Source organism: Bombus huntii, chromosome 17 (genome assembly GCF_024542735.1).
Source record: "Bombus huntii isolate Logan2020A chromosome 17, iyBomHunt1.1, whole genome shotgun sequence".
In the NCBI taxonomy this organism is placed as follows: domain Eukaryota; kingdom Metazoa; phylum Arthropoda; class Insecta; order Hymenoptera; family Apidae; genus Bombus; species Bombus huntii.
In genome coordinates this window covers 5292483-5314387 of record NC_066254.1, presented here as the reverse complement: position 1 = coordinate 5314387, position 21905 = coordinate 5292483, and the positions used below count along the sequence as shown (strand labels likewise).

Sequence of the window (21905 nt, the reverse complement as noted above, 5' to 3'; positions counted from 1 at the left end):
TATGATCGACGAACAAGGACTCTAATATCGTGTACAAACTTAATTGATAAAATTTTATTACTTTCGCGTGTGATTATTCGATCAAAATGAATCAAAAATATCGTGATTTTAAAATATTGGAAAGAAATTATTGCGTAGCAAACACTGACTCTACAAACGCATTGCGCGCGGTCACAAATATTCCCTGAAAATACAGCTGTTTAGGGGCGGAGGTGGGGGGAAAAGAAGCAAAACGTCGTTTCGACAATTTTCTTCTTTTTCCTATCGAGCGTTTATTTAGCAAATACTGCTATTTTTTTACACTTAAAAAATTATTGTTAAGAAATTGGAAAATATATATATAATAATAATATAATAAGTATAAAAAATATTACTTGAAAATTGTGAGATATTTCTTGATAACGAACAAATGCTTACGAATACCGTGAATGCAATGCTATCGTTTGTAACAATTATATGTTTTGCTATTAGAATACGAAAATGTCTGCAAATTAATAGATTAACAGTTACCAATCAATATTTCAAATATCTTAATGGTATAAATGGTATAAATTAAAATGGTATAAATTAATGATTTAAATGCTTTATATTAATAGTTCAAATGTTGTAATTTAATGTTTTAAAAAGCATAAATTAATATTTCAAATGTAGTAAATTAATACTTTAAAGGTAACAAATTAATAACTTCAATGGTTATAAATTAATAGTAGACTGTAAGAAAACAATAGTTAAACATTGTAAATTAATACCTTGAATGATACAAATTAATAACGGCAATGTTATAAATTAATAAGTTAATTCGTAAAAGTTTAGTTCTTCGATCTGCATTGTACGGTGGTTGAAACACAAATGACCTCGCACGAGGGTAAATGTGTTCCTTGCATACATGTTGGTATACACGTGACAAGATGCCAACGGCCGATCAAACAGAAACGGTTTGCAGATATCACAAATGTACCTTTTAAATGTCGTAAATAAATGGTTTAAATGTTACAAATAAATAGCGTAAATGTTATAAATAATGATTCCAAGGCCCGAAATTAACAGCTCCAACGTTGTAATTTAATGTTTTAAATGGTGTAAATTAATATTTTAAATGCGACAAATTAATAGCTTAAGTGTCATAAATTGATGTTCCAAATGTTACCAATTAGCAGTTTAAAATGTTATAAACTAATGTTTTAAATGTCGTAAATCAATAACTTAATTCGTAAACGTTAAATTCTTCGATCTGCATTGTACGGTGGTTGAAACACAACTGACATCGCACGAGGGTAAATGTGTTCCTTGCATACCTGTTGGTATACACGTGACAAGATGCCAACGGTCGATCAAACAGAAACGATTTGCAAATATCACAAATGTACCTTTTAAATGTCGTAAATAAATGGTTTAAATGTTACAAATAAATAGCGTAAATGTTATAAATTAATGATTCAAAGGCTCTAAATTAACAGCTCAAACGTAGTAATTTAAATGGTGTAAATTAATATTTTAAATGCTTTAAATCGATAGGTGAAACGTTATAAATTAAATGCTTAAATGTTGTAAATAAAGAGCTTAAAGGAACATTAATGGCTTAAATGTTGTAAAAATGTCTAAAAAAATGGATTTGGAAATTTGTTTAATTAATTCACATATTCTGTAAAAAAAACAAAAAAACGAAAAGTCATTTAACCACCTGCGATTTACAAAAGCTTTAATAGACCAGTTAAGAGGAGATATTCGACAACCACGAGATCGAGCTTCGACATCGACTACTAATTGTGATGAAATTCGGTTAAATGGAAAGCTCCATGTAATTTTAACAAGAACAAAAAAGTATTGTTATATGTGTTCTTACCGAAACAAAGCACGAAACAACTTATTATTATGATACTTGTCCCGACAAGCCAAGGATGTATCTTGGCAGATGTTTTATAAATTATCGTAAAAAAAGATACAAAAGAAAATTAAAAAATTATATGTTCAAAGATGTAAATATATATGGATTATTAAAATATAATGTCTTTTTAAATTAATTTTTATATAAAATCATTTTATATTACCTACAATACACTCGTCATATACGCGCAAAATCGTCTCGAGCTGCTGCTACGCCCAACCGAAAAGGCGGTCGAGTGCAAAGGGTAGTTTAAAAGTTATAAATTAATGTTCCAAATGTTTTAAATTAACCTTTTGCGGACGAGTGTCGGCAAATAGCCGCCCAAGTATTTTTACCGTTGCGGACGCGTGTCGACATATAGCTGCCCGAATCTGTTCACAGTTCCGGACAGTTATTTAGAAATGGCTGGCGTTACTTCTATTTTTCCGAGCGATAATTTTATGCGTATTTGGACACGGGTATAATAAACTAAACAGTATTATGTTATGAAGATTTTAGATCTTCAAAAATCTTATCTTCCGTTTAACGTAAACTTGCGATGCAGGATGATAGTCGAGTCACAACAAATTTCAATCTTTCAATGGCATTACCAGATGAATCAGAAAGCTTTTTATATATTTTTTATAATACCTTATACACGATGCCTAAACGTTTCAGAAAGAACATGTTCGATAGTAATAATAGTGGTGACGAACATTATTTTGAACCTGACAAGATAGAAGACGACGACAATGCTTCAGACAGTGGAAACGAACACCGTTCGATAATGAATCGGCTCAGGTGTTTCAATCTTTCTAATAATAGTGACAATGATGATGAATTAAATATTGATGAAAATAATAATAAACCTCGACAATGAATAACGCAAACGTTCAACGTGTATATATTTTCAACTGCACGCGCCAATACCTTTCCCGTCCGCAAAGGGTTAATAGTTTAAATGTTATAAATTATGTTACAAATTAATGGTTTAAATGTTATAAATTAATGTTTTAAATATTGTAAATTAATAGTATAGGATTATTTATTCAGAAATATTAGAAATTAGAATTTCCAAAGATTTCTATTCTATATGATAAATTTATTGATAGATTGATCTACTTACAGTGGATTAAACAGGAAACGATGGTTATTTAACGTGAACTTAATGTAGTAATACGATATAACTAAGACAATTAGATTGATAATTAATAACTCACAACTAATAGTTTACAACTCATAACAACTCGGCAACTCTGTCTCGACTCAACTCTCTCAGCTCGACTCTCGATTCGCAACTAACTACTTCCTCACAATTCGACTCTCAATTAACGACTGCCGATTAATTTGCCTTTCTTCCTTAAGCATCCCTTTGTTCTTCTCATACCCCCACCACGTACGTGTTCGGTAACCGTCCGCGATCATGATCACGTCGCCTTTTTCCGCGTAATCACTAGATTGAAGGACCGACGACACATTGATGGGCCGCTTGACCCATTGAAGTTTCCCGACCCTTTCGGCCTGTCGGCAAAATTGTTTATAGTTCACCCGATATTTCTTAGACAATCTGTCCACGATACTACAATAGTTTATATGTTACAAATTAATAGTTTAAATGTTAATAAATTAATTCATTGAATTAGTTAATAAATTAATAGTAAATTGTTAGGAAAAAATAGTTTAAATGTTGTAAATTAATAGCTTGAATCTTACAAATTAATAACGCAAATGTTATAAATTGATAATTTAATTCGAAAAAGTTCAATTCTTCGATGTTCATTGTACGGTGGTTGAAACACAAATGACCTCGCACGGAAGTCTTTGTACACCTGTTGGTATACACTTGGCAAGGTGCTAATGTTCTGTCAAAAGGAGATTGTAAAAAGATTATCAGTTGAAAAGTTTATTATGAAAGTATTATTATAAACGAGGAGATTTATAGTCGATAGTAAACTACTCTAGTAATTTCGAATAAAGTTAACACGTATAGAAGACCCAATCAACGTATTGCCCTTCTTACGCTATCGCATCGACATTGTCCTTTAGTTTCCTGACTTTCACGTACTATGTGTCTAAAATATGTATACATATGTACATATGAATATAGTTCGAAATAAGTATTTAGCGACTTTTAAGTTCTTTGTTACTTATTAAAGGATGGAAACAGTGCGATCTTGTGGTTGCAAGGGAATAAGATCTTGTCTTCTCTGCGAAACTGAACATAAGATTGTGAAACCCAATCTTAAGACTCATTTTGAGGTTATGTCCCAAAAGTTTGTCTTTTTTACAAATAAGTTTTCTATTATGTTATATACTTGGACAATTAATTTATTTGGTAGCATTGCTATTTTTAATATTTTTTATAAAAGATTTAAATTATTTATTTATTATTTAATTTATCTGTCAATGAAACAAATGATTTTCTAACGCAAGTATGCAATTTTTAATGTAGGCAATAGCATATATGATACAAAGTTACTGTTTTATGTACAAAATATAAAAGGTAACATTGTTATTGAACTAGATAATTTACTTTTTTATTAAATTTATACACATAACATTTAAAATTTGTTTCTATGTCTTATTAACTATTATGGATTATAATATTTTAGAAATGTTCTAGTTATGTATATTGTCCGAACTGTGACAAATCGTGGCCTGGTTGGGATGCTGATCTTTACAAAAATCATCCGTATCATCAAGGAACTGCCATAGAATTTCCTGGTGTATATATAAAGGTATTTACTTACCTGTATCCGATACATCCTTCCATTATTTAATTTCTAATTCATGGTAATATTATTCGTTAATTTTCCCTTTCAAACTAATTTACATTTAAGAATGTAACAAGAGATTATCAACCATCAATTATAAAAGAAGAAGTAAAAGATTTTTTAGTGAAGAGAACTTGATAAAAAGTATTATTAGAATAATAATTTTATTATTATTATTTATATTTGAGATAATATTCGTAAGAAATTAATTTTAACCTATTGTTTTATATTCACTTTTATATGAAGCTAGATTTTCTAAATCCTTGGGAAATTAATTCATTGAAGAACGCGCTTGAAAAAATACCTTGGGAAGTTTCTCAGAGTGGAAGAAGAAAACAGGTATTTCAAACAGTATAATATATAACTACATCTATTATTATAAAATTTTGAAATATCGATAAAGTTTATTAATAGATAAGATAGGAAGATTTAAGACATAATTTAAAAATTCCAGAATTTTGGTCCAAAATGCAACTTCAAGAAAAGAAAGCTTCAGTTGGGTTCCTTTGATGGTTTTCCAAAGTCTACTCAATTTGTGCAACAAAAATTTTGCCAAGTACCCATGCTTAATAATTTCCAAACGGTAGAACAATGTACTTTAGAGTATGATCCGCTACGAGGAGCTTCGATAGATCCACATATCGATGACTGCTGGATTTGGGGTGAAAGAATAGTTACTGTGAATGTCATGGGTAACTCAGTTTTAACAATGAGTCCTTACCATGGTCCAGATACAAAATATAATTTAGAAAGCGTTGCAGAGTATTCCACTATACTCGAAGGCTTCGAATTTGATACAAATGATAAAAATGAAAGTAATAAAGATATCGTTGTAAGGCTGCCAATGCCAGAGGGATCGCTTATGATTCTTTATGATAGTGCAAGGCAAGAAAATTTTCTTACAGACATGGCAAATTAGTACTTAAACATCTATATCGTATTATATTTCTGTAATTGTTTGGCAAATTTAGTTATACAATTATTTTAATTGTCAGGTACAACTTGAGAAAGTATTTTATAACATAGATAAAATAGAATATAATGAATGTAAATTTCATTGCATTATTTACATAATTACTAGATTCTCTTCTATATTTTTTATAGGTATAAATGGGAACATTGTGTTTTAAGAGAAGATATAACTTCTAAGCGAATTTGTTTGGCTTATCGCGAATTAACTCCTCCATATTTATGCACCTCAACAAATAATGAAATAGTCAAAGAACTCTTAAAGAGAGCTTCGGTCTTTCAATGAAGTGTGACTAAGGTTTGAAAATAATTTATTCCAATAAAGTATGTAATATAAAATTTGTACGAAATGTTTGTACGTTTCATTATGTATTATGAAAATATATTAAATCCTTCTATATATATATATATATATATATAGTAAAGTAAATATAAGCACATATATATACATATATATCTACAGCTACAGTTTTATAGAAACGTAATAATAAATGAAATTAGATATCTACTATTAGGTATTTAATTTCTAAAAGAAACTGACGAAAAAAAATATTAAATTTAGAGCAATATATAAAAATCGATCTTAATTAACAAGAAATGAAGAAGGGAATATAACAAACAATTTTCTTTACAAAATAAAGATATTGACTTTTAGAACTTCAAAAAATTGAAAGATACTATTTTAATATAAATAAAATTATTTCATATTAAGAATGCATAACAAAAGTAGAGAATTCTATGAATTCTTCAAAGGTTCAGAGGACATGTAAACAACAGGAAAAGTGGTAAAGGGATCTGATTTTCCCAATGGTTGGTAACCATTAACTAAACTCTCTCTTAATTCCCATCGACGTCTCTCCCTTTCTGTTTTTTGTCTTCTAATTGCTCGGCCTAGCATACAGGCAAACATTATTCCAGTTAACTAAAAATAAATTAGAATGTATGAAATGCTCGATTAAAACCGAAAAATTACATTTTTATTGATATGTCAACTAATTTAAATTTATTTTAGATTTGTTACAATATCAAACTGTAATAAAGTATATCTTAAATTATATGTCGAATTAGGAATAAATATAATAAATACTAACCTGAATAAGAGCAATGGCTACAGCTCCAGTACCAATATAAAGGGCACTCCTGTGAATGATAATTGAAAGATGTTTGATACATCCAGTTACATAAATATTTTCATTATCTCTCGAAGGACAAGATGAAGGAATAGTCATTTCTTGTGCTTCCCAATCCTCGTATCCATTGTATCCACAACAATAGAGCTGTTGAATAATATATTCTATTATGTAAACAACATTTGTTAAATGTTTAACAAATCCGTAATTTTGACAGACAACAATTGAAATATTGAGAAATTGAAATATTACTCTTGATTGTAGAAAATCAATGGCACTCCTAGCTTCGTCATTTTTTTCATATTGATGCATGGTCGCATTAATTTTGTCAGCAAGAAGATTTTTTATTCCATCTTGAAGAGCATAAGCTGCAATCCCAGCGATCAGTTCCAAGACAAGAACTAATGAAAGCGATGCTGCGAACTACGCAATTATAGTAATATATTTTTATTATTTGTTACATATTAAATGAGAAATAAACAAATTAGTATTAGATAAATAAATTTAATAACGGATAAAATTGTTCCAGCAAAGTCGAAATATATAAAACAGAAAGAGAGGGATAACATAAAATTTTTCAAATTTTAATATACGATACCTTCACATAATAGAGAAAAAGAAATATTAGGATGCTCACCACAAGAACCATACAGGTGCTCTCTCTAAGAGCACCGCAACAACCCAGGAAAGCTATTATAAAAACAAATATCCCAACAATGATTAGGAGGGTTGCTGGAGAAAAATAGCTAGGATCCAAAAAATGGGAGAAATCTTCATATACAGCATAAATTGTTGTTCCAATGGATATTATCATTATCCCCGTTAACTATAAATAAATAATTTCTATTATAATTTTATAAAAAAATGTAGGATTTGTAAATTAAGATCTGGGTCTATAACATAATATTATAACAATATAAGTGAAAAATATTACTGGAGAAAATTAAATTATTTTTATACTTTTATTTTAAATTACGAATTTCTATTTCATATATAGATAATTAATTGCAATAACTATTTTACTAAGAATTATTAAAGCATTCATAGTAGTTGAGTACTCTATCAAATTATTACTTATATATATATATATATAATGTATTTTCATATCAATGAAATTGAACGTAAAATTCTTAACTAATACTTAAAAATGTGCACACATTGGTATTTTATATAGATATAGATAAATACATGATTGGATTTAATATTTCATATATATTTGTTAATTTTTAACGTCAATGACAAAGTTTTTGGCATTGTTGATATTATTATAATGTCGTCGATGATAATATCAATTCTTTATGTTCCAAATTTTTTATTTTTAATTAATATGATTTAAGTAGGCACACTCGTACAAAGTGGAATCGAATAGAGTCGAGTCATCGTCGAAAGGGCTTTCATTGGAACCGACAATTAAGGTATGATGTAACTCCTTTACTATAGTACAGCTCTATCTAATTTTATTATAATCACATCCGTGCTTTATATAAAGTACATTTTTCGCTAACATGAAAAGTTTATATTCTTACAAACATTCATTGTTCGTATTGAATTTTAAGAAATGTAAGATATTAAAATTATTGTACACGTAAAATCTAACAATACAAACAAGTGTTAAAACAAATTTTATTTTCTTTTTCTTTAGCGATATACTACGATGCTTATATTTAATCATAGAGCAACAATCATTCTTGCAATAACTTTAATGATTTGGATGATAAAAATATTTGAACCTACAACTTCCAAAGTGATTTAAAAAATTCATTTCCCTTATGCACTATTAATAGTATATGCATAAAAATGCAAAGGGAAATAATAATAAATTATACATCGGTAAAATAAAAATTTTGTACGTTAGCATTTTATACGCCTACGATATTGTAGTACAATATGCAGAAAAATCTCATTTTCTAACAAATCTGGGAAAATAATATGCATCACTTTTCACGTGATCTCTTCTAGATATTACAAAATATTGAACAATATGTTTAATTTACGCTATATTAAAATTAGCAGTCGGCACGCGTAGCAAAGATATTACAAAAATATTAATTTCAGTTAAACAAATTAATTAGAACTTTTGCAATTGATATGTGCATCTGAGTTCTTTATTACAATTTCATTTTCAAAAACAAGAGCACGTATTTCATCGTTATTCCTAAAATAGACGGAACATTTTAAGAGATAGCGAAAAATGATCTAATAATCTAGATTTTACAGTATAATGGAGCAAAATGTTAAAATTACCACTTCTAGGTTAATATTATTTTGGATTGAATAAAATTTCCGTTACATAAAGAAAAAAGTAGTCAAAGATATTTATTTTTTAAAAACTCAATGAATTAATAATATCAGCTTTTAAAAGTTACGAAACGTATTAATGATACTAATGTGGTTGTAATTAAACGATATTTGCGTAGTATGTAGGCCGTACAAATATATGTATGTCCATCAAATAGGGGCTGTCGAACCCCTTATCGTATAATATCAGTTAAAAAGTGTATACGTATTTTTCCGCTGAATGCAACATTTTACAAGAAAGAAAACAGTGGAATTCGCTTATCGTCACCAATGAGACTACAAGAATATCTGAGCTGATAAGACAAGTCATTTACGTTTGCAAGATAACGATTACCAATTCTGATGCCAATCGCGGAGAATGAGAATTTTCATTCTATCACGAAACAGCAGATCTATTTCATACAATTTTTTTATCGTTGAACAATGAAACCACATTATTTCCGTTTTATAAAGGAGCGAATTTCCGTAGCTAGTAAAATTCATATCCTAGTATCTTGATGATTTTTATTCATATAGAAAGCAAGCAAGAAAAATAAGCAATGTATTGTGTATCGCTGTTTTTAGGTTATGTATTGCTGTTCTTTCTCCTTCTTTTCTTTTCCTTTTTTAATTTACCGGTTGGCCGTTGTATGGAGTTTGTCGAATGTAAGCGAGTAAGAAAATAACGAAAGAAAGGAAGAGGGGACGACAAGGGACAGACATTGATGGTTCGCGACGTTGCAGACCTACTGCACGGTAATAATTCATCAGGGACGACCTCACCTAGCCGATATCGATCTTGTACGTCCGAACAACAGAGTAGATCTATGATCCGTGTCTATATCGAGGGCCGACCTAACTTGTTGAATCTCAGGGCCGAGTATAGGGAAAATCGACGTCGCCATGGTTATCGTCGTAGTCAACCTCGACCCCGTTTATCGTTCTCATTTTTTCCTCGCGATTCGATTAACGTGTACTTACTTATTACTTGCCCATTTAATCGCATACATTTCAGGATGCAACTACTCAAGTTTCCGTTGCACGCATAAATACATTAGCCAGCAGTTTGATCAACAACTCACTAAGATACAGACGGCTAAAAAAAGTAAAATCCACGGATCTAATGTAAAATAATTAATTAATTACACAGTCTATTCCTGAAGGATTACTAAAATAGGTGGCACCTTCTCGCACGTTATACTAACGTAGATCACATTTATTAAATGATTATTATAGGTCAATTGTTACCTTACATACTAGGTTAGCCGATTATTTTCAAATATCTTGAATTATTTTGGTATTTTGTTCGTTTTTTTATAACAATTTTATAATTGATATATAATTGATCGTACCTTATCGGAAATTATATATGTATTATACTCGATATACTACATAAAGATTTTTCACTTTATGCTTGTGTGAATATCTGTTTGAAGGAAAATAGTGAAACAAATAGAAATATGTGAAAATAAATAAATTGCATTATGTCTACCTAGCATTTGTTACTATTTTCCTATTTATTTGTTTCGTATTTATCCATAAATGTTTCAATATGTATACATAATATATATACCGACGGGAAGGTTACGTTGCATTAATTATTAATCACTTTGATTAATTCGTAACTTGTTACTTGATTAATTAATTAAAGATTAAGAACGCAATATCGGTGGAAAATTATAAATAACGCACGAGGATGCATTTAGAATCGGAAAGAAAATGAGAAAAGTGAACACACTTTGTGAAAAGTGTGAATTCACGATTAAATGGATGAAAAGAAATATCAATATCGATGTGATCGAACGAATATTTATTTGGTTAATGGTCAAGGTAGAAATCGGTTTTGTACGTATCTAATAAACGCGACGTATGATCTTCGAAGAATAGGCGAAAAGAAAATAAAAGAATGTGGCTACAGACCACAAAGAGGGAGTTAACCGCGCAAAGCAGGTACTTGATGCAACGTAGGCCAACGTCGAGGTGTGTGGCAGCCATTTTGGTGTCCGAGAATCCTCTTTCACGCAGGTGCACTACGGAACTGAACGTAGAAACACCTAAACTTGATTCGATGTATCGTATTATCTACTGATAAAGCGGCATACGTACCGACGACACACGTAGCGCTGCTTACTTGTTTTTATAAGCATCTATCCGTTTATTTTCTTTCTCTCTTTATCTCTCTCCTTTCCTTCTCTTTACTCAACACCTATTCGTCCTTGTCTGTTTTTGTAGGTATTCGCGGAAACACACGTTATAATAAATATAATAGTTGACTAAACAAAATCATTAAATCGTGAAAAGAAAGATTAATTCTGCTGCGAGCTTCGACTAAAGAATTTGATTCAATACGGTAACACACAATTTAGAATTTCCTATTGTAATATTATGTCATCGTTATCGTCACTGTAGCAATAGAATTTTCGATGTTTTAGTTATTGCAAATTGAAAACAACGTAAACCTTGAAAACGTTTGCATAAAGCCAGAGGAATTTAAGTATTAATATAATAACAACTTCGACTAAAGAAAACACGTTAAGTACATTGTTATACGTGGATTAGATTATACGTGGATTAGCATTAGGATTATATCATTACTATTGTTAATAGAATAAGGTGTCTCAGCTAACTAATCAGCTAATTATTTACGATTATACAAAAAGACTTGTCAGAACAAAGTTGAACTATTTCAAGGGGTACATGTAATGGGAGAAAGAATTTTTTCTCAAGTTCATTTTTTCTAAGAGATTGCATGGTTTTTCTAAGAGATGGCAGAGTTTTTAAATAGAACTCTGTACATTTTTTTACCCCTGTCGATGTGATTTTCTATTCCCTGTATTCTTCCTAAACTATGGTTCCCGATTTCATATAAGATCGCGTAACAGAAATATGAGTTCGTGGAAATTTTTGCAACTGCCGCAAGACCAGTGAAATGAAAAATATCAATCATTTGTCATTAAGGGGTCAAAGGTTCAAAAATTCATCAAGTTATTAATCAACATAAGTATAAAACACTAGCTTTTTAAAAAAAATCGTTTAAATGGATTTTTGCTTGGAATTAGGATAGAATTTTCAGCAATTTCTAAAATTTCCTTTTTACATAAACACGAACACGCTTATAACACTTCATATGTACTACATGTTTGTTGCAAAACGACGTCTTTGTCATTGACGATTGAATTCTGAAGAACGTTGATATATTTATGTTATGCTTCTTTTTACGTATATAACGGGATTTGCGTAAAATTTTCCGGGTAAAATGAGGATGCGAATGGAGAAAGTTTCAAAAGCGCTGATCTATGATAATAATAAGTCTCAATTCAATTTCAATAATTCAATTTCAATGGGACCATTTTCAACTTTTATTTTCTTTTTCTTTTCATTAATTTACCTTATAGTTACAGTTTATCCATTTGTCACAACTACTTGTAGGTTTTACATACTCTCAATCGTTTACATCCATTCTTTTACGTACCATTCACTCTCACACCCCTTTGCATGATGTATTGTATATAATATTATTCATAGTATTCGATATATAGTATATTGCATAATTAAAGCTTAAAGTTATAAATTGTTCATAATATTTCATTGTGTAACAAGATTTATCAGTCAATTGCCGCTTTACTAGTGACATTATCGATTCGACATTTATGTTTCAAACTGTGTTTTTTATATCTCCCTTGTAACAATACTAATATTCAGAGACTTTCAACTTTTATTGTATGCTTAAATATAGCTATATATATATATATATATATATCACGTAGGTCACGTAATTATCAAATTTACATCGTGTGACATTTAGAAAAATGCTAAGCATCAAGCTGTAACATAAAGAACCTGCAAATGGTCGGCATTGGCACATCGACCAGCCGCTACGCCCATGCGTGAAAACATAGATCATGACTCATGCGTCCTATCATGTGGGTATGTAATTCAGCACACGTTCATTATTCATACATTGAAAAGTATTACGAACCGTGCTTGATTTTATTTCAAACCAAGAACCGTTTCTTCGCTCAAGTTCCCTTTAAGCTGCTTCAAGCGTTCTAATCGTCTTCTTTTATATCAAATTCGTTTTTTAATAAACTTACATGATTCAAGCGGAAACGACCAGTAAAATAGCAATTATCTTATACAAGTAATAGAGTAGGTTGTCCGAAACTAAACCATAATACATATAGAAACAAAGAAGAACTATGTCAAATATGTGATGGAAAAAAAAGAAGAAAATTGATGGGAAAAATGGTGAAAGACAGCCCAGTGGCACATTGTGTTAGATGATAAAATTTCATTTAAATTACTTTACAACATCGAACAAATAATGTTTAAATTAAAAATGTAGTTTTTTCCCTTCGTGCGCATATATTCATCACGCATACAAGGAAATACGTACATTATACGTACAACGAAGTTTTTGTTTTGTCTTTTTTTAATAAAATAACGAAAAATGATTTTCTACTCTTTTATTTCATGTACAAACTGAATGCACAACATTTTACTTCTTCCGATAGAGATCGCAAAACTTTTGTATTATATTTACTGAAGATATATGCATCGGTAGACAGAATGGGATACTAAAACCTGGATATCTAAATGTCTCCTTCGTTTTGAATGATATTGAAAAATGTATAAAGCATAATCTGAGTAGTTCCGAAAGAAAGGAAGGACACGATGTACGACAGAACTATTTCTGTGGCCATTTTTTCGAATGTATCGAGGCCATTATTATTATTATTATTTCCTTTTTTTTTCCTTTTTTTAGGAAAACATCCTGTATGTGGATAGGGTATGTCGCGTAAAATCAGCGGAAAGCTAAAGTTTTCACGTGCCCAGTGCTGAAACATGTAATTTGTGGCACTTTCGGGAAGACAAAGTGCATGAGAGCTGTGTTTAGGATCGAAATGATGTCAACTTGTATTGTAAGTAGAATATTAATTTATATATAATATTTGTAAACCAAGATTTAGAATGCCAAAATGCACGTCACTGGATCCACTTCGATTACAATGTACAATGTACAATGTACAATGTACAAGCAATGATTTTAATGAAAAATGTTTCAAATAAAAGTTAGATGGTTTCGAGAGGAACATAATTTGTCGTGACTAGCTTTTTCATTAAACATTAATTATTGAAAACAAAGGAAATATGTAGATATTTCAATCTTCATACCATATTCAATAGCTTCTTTGATTATAATATAATAGTAAATCCTAGAAACGTAAAATACCTTTTTCATTTAACGCTTCTTAAATGGGACTATGATTATAGCTTTCATTTAGAATTAATTTCTAATCTTCATTTTATCATGATGTACGTGATACGTCCTCAAATCGCTGAAAAGATATTAGACCGACTCGTAACTGTTTCTAATCGATCGAGCTAAGAAAACTGAGAAGCAGATTCCCATCGCCTGAAACAAATAACAAACTGACATGATGGACTATCTTCATGTTTGAAATTGACAAATATCTATCATGCATAGAAGCAAAATTATATCAATCTATAATCTTCGTTTAAATTTCTCAATTGTTTCTGCTTTCTCGCATTTTACTTTACTTTTTACTTTTCATTTACACATATCGCTGCTTGATATTGATAGTGGCGCAACTCAAAAAATTTCAAATTCGCTATAATGGTAGAATTGTTTTTATCATGTAAAACGGCATTGCATTTATAATTCTATCAGTTTTGCGTCACAGGCTAGTTATATTAATAAGGCCTATATTTAGTATTTTGAAAAATGTGAATTTTAAAAAGCGCCTTCTTGAAAATTTTCAATGTTCAAATGTATGCCACTATCAGTGCCAAACAGCGATGTAATGATTACCTGAACGAAAGCAATGCCGAGTCCAACTCCACCAAGTTGCATAGCATGAGATTTAACGAAAGAAAGGAACTTATTATAGCAACCCTGGTGTACCACTGCTGACGTAAGACTGCAATTTTTCGGTTCTACGCCTGTTCCATCAATACAACACGAGGCAGGAATGTCGTTCGCGTCCATGTGTCCAATAGTTACCCAATCAGACGCGTTTATTGTACCGCAACAATCGAACTACAATAATATTCGTTTGTATGATTGCCTAAATTGAAGCGAGGAACCTGATATGTATATTTGTTATTTAAGGTATTTGTAGCATAGATCGATTTTCTTACAATCTTCTCGAAATTTTGATGATACTTTGTTTAATACATTATCTGTATATTTACATGATTTAATTTTTGAACAGTCCAGCCTTGCTAAAATGGAGTTGTTCATCTCCAAAGTTGAAAGTTTTAACACATAATCCCTATAGCAGGACGTTGTAGAATGATTTTTTGATTAATTGCAAAAGAACCAGTTCTTACAAAGTTGTTAAAAGGCTAATATATTGTTTAAAACGGCTAGAAGGATCCTTTTTAAAGAAAAGATTCAGCTGCGACTCCGTTTATGTACGACGTATACATTATACAATTATAATATGTATATAATATGAGGTTGCTATTCCTAAATTGTCCATTTCTAAATTGTACGCCAGTGGGCGCGCGTAGAAAGTACAATACAGCCTCTTTAGCAAATATGACTTTTGACTATTAGCGTATTTTACTTTCAAGATATATTGTCGTGTTACAAGTACCTTAATTAAGCTTCCATTAAGCTAAATTGCTAATTTAAAGATTCCTAAGTATTAAGCTCGCTTTTTTCAAGAATTAGAATTTCCGTACAAATAACTAATATAAATATTATACATATACTGAGAGAAAAAGAATCAAAAGGTTTAAAAAAATAAAAAAACTTTACGTCGCGCTGAAGATTATCCCAAACAGTTAACACTTCTGAACTGTTTTTATACATTTGCATTGAATCTCGCATCTTATTCTGAATAATCGAGGACGCCCTGGCTCTTAGAACGTATCCAGATATACCACCTGAGAATTCCAAAATAAAAACGACCACCAACAACGACGTGAACTGAAATCAAGGAATTACATTCTATTATTAAACTTTAGTTTCATTTACCAGTATAACATTTTCGCTAAGCTGATGCTAGATGTCTCGTGACAAAAGATGTAAGAGAAGGAACATCGATAATATGGTCGTAAAACAAGGGTAATTATAGAGAAAGGGGCACACTACACCGATTTCAATGACCTTGAAATATGTCGCTACCACCACTCGGCCAACCTATAACGCATTCACGTATCTTTTTTTTATTTATCTTAAAGGTGATTAACATCAATGAGCCAGAATATGCCAGAATGGAGTGTAATGGCGATGAAATTTAATTCAAGATTTTTGCGAGTATCTTGGAAACAAAGGCCGAATGATGGTTACATGTATGGAAAAGAAATTGTTCACAATGTAGACCTTCACAACATATTTCAAGGTCATGGAAATCGACGAGATGTGCCATTTCCTGTAAAATTATCAACTAAATAAAAGTCCAAATTTATTTATTAAGAAACTATTCATTCAGAGATTACTTAGAGTTACGTTACCTATAGTAATCTTCGATTTTAATAGAAATTTGAAAAACTAATACAAAGAAGTATAAAAGTTTATTTAAATATAAATTACCGTAACTATCATGCAATAACTTTCGCGTACAGCGCCGCAACATCCGAAAAAGGCTATGAAAAATATAATTGCACCGATTGCAATCAGCAGAGAGGGAACAGATAAAAATTTATTATCCAGGAAATGTTGATAACTGTGATAAACTCCATGAATCCCAATACCAATGGATAATAAGATTATACCCGTGATCTGAAAATAAGAATACACACATATTTTCTACACATATCATCACTTTTCTCATTTCGAATAAATTATAATATAGGCTTAGATGAATTGTAATGTTATTTTAACATTAACGTTATAACGATCGGCGACGCTTTTCAACGATTAAAGCCTGATTCACGCTAGCGGTCAAAGGTATCGTCAGGTCACGATCAATCGAAATCTCAGATCTTACCGAGAAATTCACAAATCGGATCACAGATTTTCATTTGACTCGAACTATCTACTACTATGAATGCTCTCGTTGGATTACGCGTAAGCGATTTCGCCCAGTACCTGACTTAACATATACTGAATGTATTGTTATCGCTGATGCGAATGAAGCGCTTAATGATTGCCGACGCCACTGTAGCGTCGTGTGATTAAATTCGCATTTTGTAAGTTCTTAAAAGAACCCGCCGGCCTTCTTCAAGTTCTACAAAGTATCATTCAAATTAGGGTCAGACTGTTCCGAGGTTAGGCTAGGTTGCTAGGCTATGGTTACAGTGGATACGTATCCTCGTAGATATATGTATATCAGAATAATAAAATACCTATACACTATAGACTTTTATGAGTATACGCATACGTATGTTTTGATCTTCAGATATTTTATTCATCAGACAACAATTTATTTACGTTAGAACATGCATTTATTGTAACGGTAGTCTTGGTTATCTCAAATTCATTTGTTATATAAAATACTCTGTTAGCTTATTGACGTTGCTATAAGATGTTGCTTTAAATTTTCCCTATATCCCTATTTTAAATAAAAATTTATTCTTAGACATATTTTCTCATATATAAATTATTTAGCTTTGTTTACATTGCAAATTGAATCAACAGAAAATAAGATTAGAAGATCTTTATATCCAATTACTAACTGACAGGGGAACGAGGCTAATACGAAGCCATGATTTTAAAAAAATGCGGTTGCTTTGGACGTTCATAAAATCCCTCTAGACACACATTGATAAAAATGAAATACTTTCACTAACGATTTGTAAAGAAATGAAAATTGTAATTTATTGTATTGTAATAATCATAAATGTATTGTAAATACAATTATGTAAAAATGTAAATGTAAAAATTATGTAAAAATAAATTATGTAAAAAATGTAAATGTAAATTGTGGGGTCTTTAGGCCGAAATGAATTTTAAAAATATGTGAAACAAGGAAATTACTGTTAATAAAAATTACTGTATCGATTAACATTAAAATAAACATTGCAAAAAGGATAATACAAATAATTATTTTAACAAATTTGTCAACTAATTCTATTACGTTTTTTATTACATTCTATGTAAAACTATTATTACTGCGTGTATATATCAATCCTACATAATTTCTCAAGTAATTAAAAACTATTTTTTTAAATTATGAACGTTGAATTAATTTAGTTAATTAATTAAATATTCAAGTTAAAAATTTTATTTTGTATTATTGTATCGTATAATATTCAAATATTCGTTACTTCAATTATGTTTTTAATATTCTTATAAAGTAAACGGAAATTTCAATTGCTGCGGTGTCCGAGCGGTTAAGGAGATGGACTTGAAATCCATTGGGTTCTACCCGCGCAGGTTCGAATCCTGTCCGCAGCGTCTTTTTTTTCATTTATATAAAACGATTTTTTAGTATCTTTAAAAGTTTTAAAACAGATTGCACGTCAGTACAATATGCTGCCTCGTCACATAATGTACATAGATTTCATAATTAAAAGGATAAATTTACTTCATTATGGTTGATATCAATGTCAATAACTCTATCGGCATAATTTGTTTTCATTTATAACAATTATTGCAAACAAATATTATAAATATTTTCATACAATGAAAACAAGATTTTTGTTATATTTGTATTATAGCTTTATATATATATATATATATATTACATTACATTACATTACATTACATTACATTACATTACATTACATTACATTACATTACATTACATTACATTACATTACATTACATTACATTACATTACATTACATTACATTACATTACATTATATTATATTATATTATATTATATTATATTATATTATATTATATTATATGTATACATATATATGTAGATTGTTATATGCTACTAATGTATATTTTTCTTTTCTTTCTTTTTTCATATAGGTTTCAACTGCACCTATGTTGTCATTAGCGACGATGATATGAACAGACAGAAATTTACTATTCAGATTTTGCTAAATAACATTATATAACATACAACGCATGTAATTAAATCATAATGTAATAAAATTATTAAAAAATACAGATAAAAGATATCTATACGTATACAAACTAGCTGTATATACATATATATATTATATATATATGTGCAGTTCACGTGTTTTTCGTCTTTTCATCTTTTAACTGGTATTCATGATTCATTGTATGAGTGCAAAACGCAGTACTTTACTGCGACATATTTATATACATGTTTACTTGGTAGAAGTCTACATATATACGTAACTTAAGAACAGGAAAACAAGACGTAAATATGTCATCATATACGAAAAAAAAAGATCATATCACTATGACAGATCTATCAACTAATTTTCTATCAATATGTAATTAGTTTATTATACTTAACATATTTAATATGTTGAATATTAAAAACGTTAAAAGTATTAAATGTTAATTATTGTAATATGTAAATTATTCTATTATGATATTATATTATTCTAATAGCTTTCATAGAATTTAGAATCTATATCGATATTTATATCGATATTTAGGTTATATTTAGGTTAGTATGAAATTAACGCGAGTCTTCTGTGGTCTTAAATAAAGTAAATTATGAAAAAGAACATAACGTTACATCGGGATATCGCCTCGACGGGATTTCTATGATTTAAGAAATCAAAAGGAAGTAAGATCATGCGGAACCATCTAATTATGATAACTTTTTAAACTACGCTGTGCTTTCAGTATGGTTCCATAATCAAAAGATGTTTAAAACAGAACTTTTATCGTTTCCTCAATATAATAAATAATTCAATATCTTGAACAATTTTCGAGAAACGACGTACGACGGTAAACTTATTAAAGTACTTAAAAATTAAGGATTATTATAACAATGAAAATTACTCACAACGAAGAGAAGATTGAAGATGAACATCAGATATTTGACACATCTTGAACCAAGAGATAATTTCATAGTAGTAACCATTATTTTCTTACAATTAAACGAGACCGTCTTTATTAATTTCGGAATATGTAACTATATACCTAACTACGTTATATTTTCTCCACTCCACTAACGTTAAAAAAAGGCGCACAAACCGGCTAACAACATCGCAACGATTCACTATGTTTAGACAGTTATCGCGTGGCTGCGTGTCCAAGCGCATGCGCAATCATAATACTCTTAACCAAGGTTACGAAACTTCAAAGGTTACCAACCACAAAATTCATTTTATACATTTTATACATTTTTGTATATATACTAACTTCCATCATTCGTCCCGATTGAAAACCAATCAAATATAATATTACAAAAAATCCACATAAAAAGCAGGGAGCATAAAGCCAAATAAAAGCAAATTTTTATATATATATACATATACGAAATAATTAATTTAAACATGAATCCTGAATTATCTTGGTTAGGATTCATAAAAACTATTGCACAGCTATAATATATACATAGAGTCTTAACCGGACAAAAATTATTGGAACATCGAAATTGCACAGATTTTGAATCAATATCTTTATTACTATCATCATAATAATAATGAGATTTATCATATCTAACTATTAAAACAAGTAAAAAAGGTATTACAGTAGGTATACATAATATAATATTCATATAGTACAATTTTTCCATACCAACTGGAGCACCATAGTGTTCTAAAAACATGACGAAATACAGATTATGCATGAAAATATAAAATATGTATCTGGTTTACATTTACTATAATAAACAAAATTTTCTTGATTATACTTATCTATTCAACATACTATATGTAATTTAGCATGTATGTAATTGGTGATATCATTATTATTATTTGATAAAAATTACAAATATGTATGTATATACAATATATGTTACAAAAATATAGGGATGTTGTTTACTGCTGAGATTTTTGAATTGATTTCTGAAATATATTCATGAGACTTAAAAATATTTCTCCGTATGTAGTAGAATAATAATAAAATACTAAAAATTCAAATTTTAACATGATAAATGCATACAGCAGTCTTATAAGAGCAATAATCAAAATAATTTCAAGTCGATAAATTGTAAAACAAGTATTATATCGAACTGAGGCAAGTAACATACAAACGCATCGCTTCTATTATAATGCGAAGAATCGATAGTAAGGGATTATAAGAATAGACTCAATTGCGAATGATATATCATATATAACTAGCACTTCCAACTTCATGATCGTACATCTCATTTAGAATTAAATATTTTCAAGGATAAAGTATAATAATTTTATATTATTTTATTACACTTACTCTCAAAATATTAATCTCTTTTTATCAGAAAACGAATGATATATAAATAGATAAATACGTATGTATAACTTTTACGTTTTAAATATAAAATAAAATAAGAAAGAAAGAATATTTAAATTTATTAATAATTATTTTTAATACCTACTGAAATTTTAATGTTTCATGTTATTTTTATTAAATATATTGTATTATGCTTCTTTATTGTATTGAGGTTTTTACCTATTACAATACAATTTTAGGTATGTACACGTTTAACACATTTTTATTCTTATTAGATCTATCTTACATTATATTCGCATATAAAAATAATTTGCAACTTTTTATTAAATTAATCTTTATGACTTGAAAAATTTGCATTTCTACAAAACTTTAAGTTAACGAAAAATTGTGTACAATTTTAAGAAATGAAATTGTATAATATATAAATATATTTATATAGCATTATAAATAAAAGTCGCTAAGGACATGTAAAATTTCTTTGGTATATTTTATTCTGATTCTGTTTTTATTTCCATTTAAAAGATTTTTAAATTTCTTCATTATTCTTTAAAAAGTATGATATGTATAACTCGTATAACATATATTTACACGTAAAGTATTTGTATGTTTCATAGAATGTTGAATTCTATATATATCATACACTTTGATATACACTTTGAT

At 29.3% G+C, this 21905-nt stretch overlaps 3 protein-coding genes and 1 non-coding gene across 12 annotated transcripts; 2 read left to right on the top strand and 2 right to left on the bottom strand.

The window, feature by feature from the left end:
* The first annotated feature begins 3703 nt into the window (after positions 1-3703).
* Positions 3704-7124, top strand: LOC126875190 (alpha-ketoglutarate-dependent dioxygenase alkB homolog 4). Of its 5 annotated transcripts, XR_007693262.1 has the most exons (7): positions 3709-4123; positions 4477-4602; positions 4885-4977; positions 5093-5523; positions 5743-5905; positions 6676-6908; positions 7002-7124. XR_007693262.1 is itself a non-coding variant. In XM_050637963.1 (6 exons), exons 1-6 carry the CDS (start codon positions 4022-4024, stop codon positions 5891-5893), a joined length of 834 nt encoding a protein of 277 aa, XP_050493920.1. In that variant the 5' UTR covers positions 3704-4021; the 3' UTR covers positions 5894-6019. The 5 variants fall into 5 exon arrangements, 4 of the variants coding, with proteins under 4 accessions (XP_050493920.1, XP_050493918.1, XP_050493919.1 ...); XM_050637963.1 differs by lacking the exons at positions 6676-6908; positions 7002-7124 and having other exon boundaries at positions 3704-4123; positions 5093-5330; positions 5400-5523; positions 5743-6019; XM_050637961.1 differs by lacking the exon at positions 6676-6908.
* On the bottom strand, positions 5902-11176 carry LOC126875192 (CD63 antigen-like). 4 transcript variants are annotated; one of them, XM_050637964.1, is made up of 6 exons: positions 11121-11176; positions 10935-11052; positions 7375-7563; positions 6990-7160; positions 6699-6884; positions 5902-6529 (listed from the first exon to the last, which is right to left on the bottom strand). In XM_050637964.1, the coding sequence occupies exons 1-6, from the start codon at positions 11159-11161 to the stop codon at positions 6344-6346; spliced, it is 891 nt and encodes a 296-aa protein (XP_050493921.1). In that variant the 5' UTR covers positions 11162-11176; the 3' UTR covers positions 5902-6343. The 4 variants fall into 4 exon arrangements, with proteins under 4 accessions (XP_050493921.1, XP_050493925.1, XP_050493923.1 ...); XM_050637968.1 differs by lacking the exons at positions 10935-11052; positions 11121-11176 and adding an exon at positions 9996-10897; XM_050637966.1 differs by lacking the exons at positions 10935-11052; positions 11121-11176 and adding an exon at positions 9798-9976.
* Positions 11177-13465: 2289 nt separating this feature from the next.
* Positions 13466-20146, bottom strand: LOC126875194 (CD63 antigen-like). Of its 2 annotated transcripts, XM_050637973.1 has the most exons (6): positions 20010-20146; positions 19873-19915; positions 16579-16767; positions 15802-15972; positions 14848-15075; positions 13466-14430 (listed from the first exon to the last, which is right to left on the bottom strand). In XM_050637973.1, exons 1-6 carry the CDS (start codon positions 20129-20131, stop codon positions 14365-14367), a joined length of 819 nt encoding a protein of 272 aa, XP_050493930.1. In that variant the 5' UTR covers positions 20132-20146; the 3' UTR covers positions 13466-14364. The 2 variants fall into 2 exon arrangements, with proteins under 2 accessions (XP_050493930.1, XP_050493931.1); XM_050637974.1 differs by having other exon boundaries at positions 19873-20110.
* Trnas-uga (transfer RNA serine (anticodon UGA)) lies at positions 18303-18384 on the top strand. Its single transcript has one exon. It is a non-coding gene; the product is annotated as a tRNA-Ser (tRNA).
* Positions 20147-21905: the final 1759 nt, after the last annotated feature.

What these genes read in the sequence shown, in the direction of transcription:
- LOC126875194 (XM_050637973.1), bottom strand. Translation starts at nt 20,131, where the DNA reads ATGCGCTTGGACACGCAGCCACGCGATAACTGTCTAAACATAGTGAAT. An exon ending in AGAAAATATAACGTAGTTAG is followed by an intron (nt 19,916 to 20,009) that starts GTATATAGTTAC and finishes TCTTGGTTCAAG; the next exon opens with ATGTGTCAAATATCTGATGT. An exon ending in GGGATAATCTTCAGCGCGAC is followed by an intron (nt 15,076 to 15,801) that starts GTAAAGTTTTTT and finishes ATATTATTGTAG; the next exon opens with TTCGATTGTTGCGGTACAAT.
- LOC126875192 (XM_050637964.1), bottom strand. Translation starts at nt 11,161, where the DNA reads ATGCTTATAAAAACAAGTAAGCAGCGCTACGTGTGTCGTCG. An exon ending in CGGTTAACTCCCTCTTTGTG is followed by an intron (nt 7,564 to 10,934) that starts GTCTGTAGCCAC and finishes ATTTATTTATAG; the next exon opens with TTAACGGGGATAATGATAAT. An exon ending in GCACCTGTATGGTTCTTGTG is followed by an intron (nt 7,161 to 7,374) that starts GTGAGCATCCTA and finishes ATAATTGCGTAG; the next exon opens with TTCGCAGCATCGCTTTCATT.
- LOC126875190 (XM_050637961.1), top strand. Translation starts at nt 4,022, where the DNA reads ATGGAAACAGTGCGATCTTGTGGTTGCAAGGGAATAAGATCTTGTCTT. An exon ending in TTCCTGGTGTATATATAAAG is followed by an intron (nt 4,603 to 4,884) that starts GTATTTACTTAC and finishes TTTTATATGAAG; the next exon opens with CTAGATTTTCTAAATCCTTG. An exon ending in AGAGTGGAAGAAGAAAACAG is followed by an intron (nt 4,978 to 5,092) that starts GTATTTCAAACA and finishes TAAAAATTCCAG; the next exon opens with AATTTTGGTCCAAAATGCAA.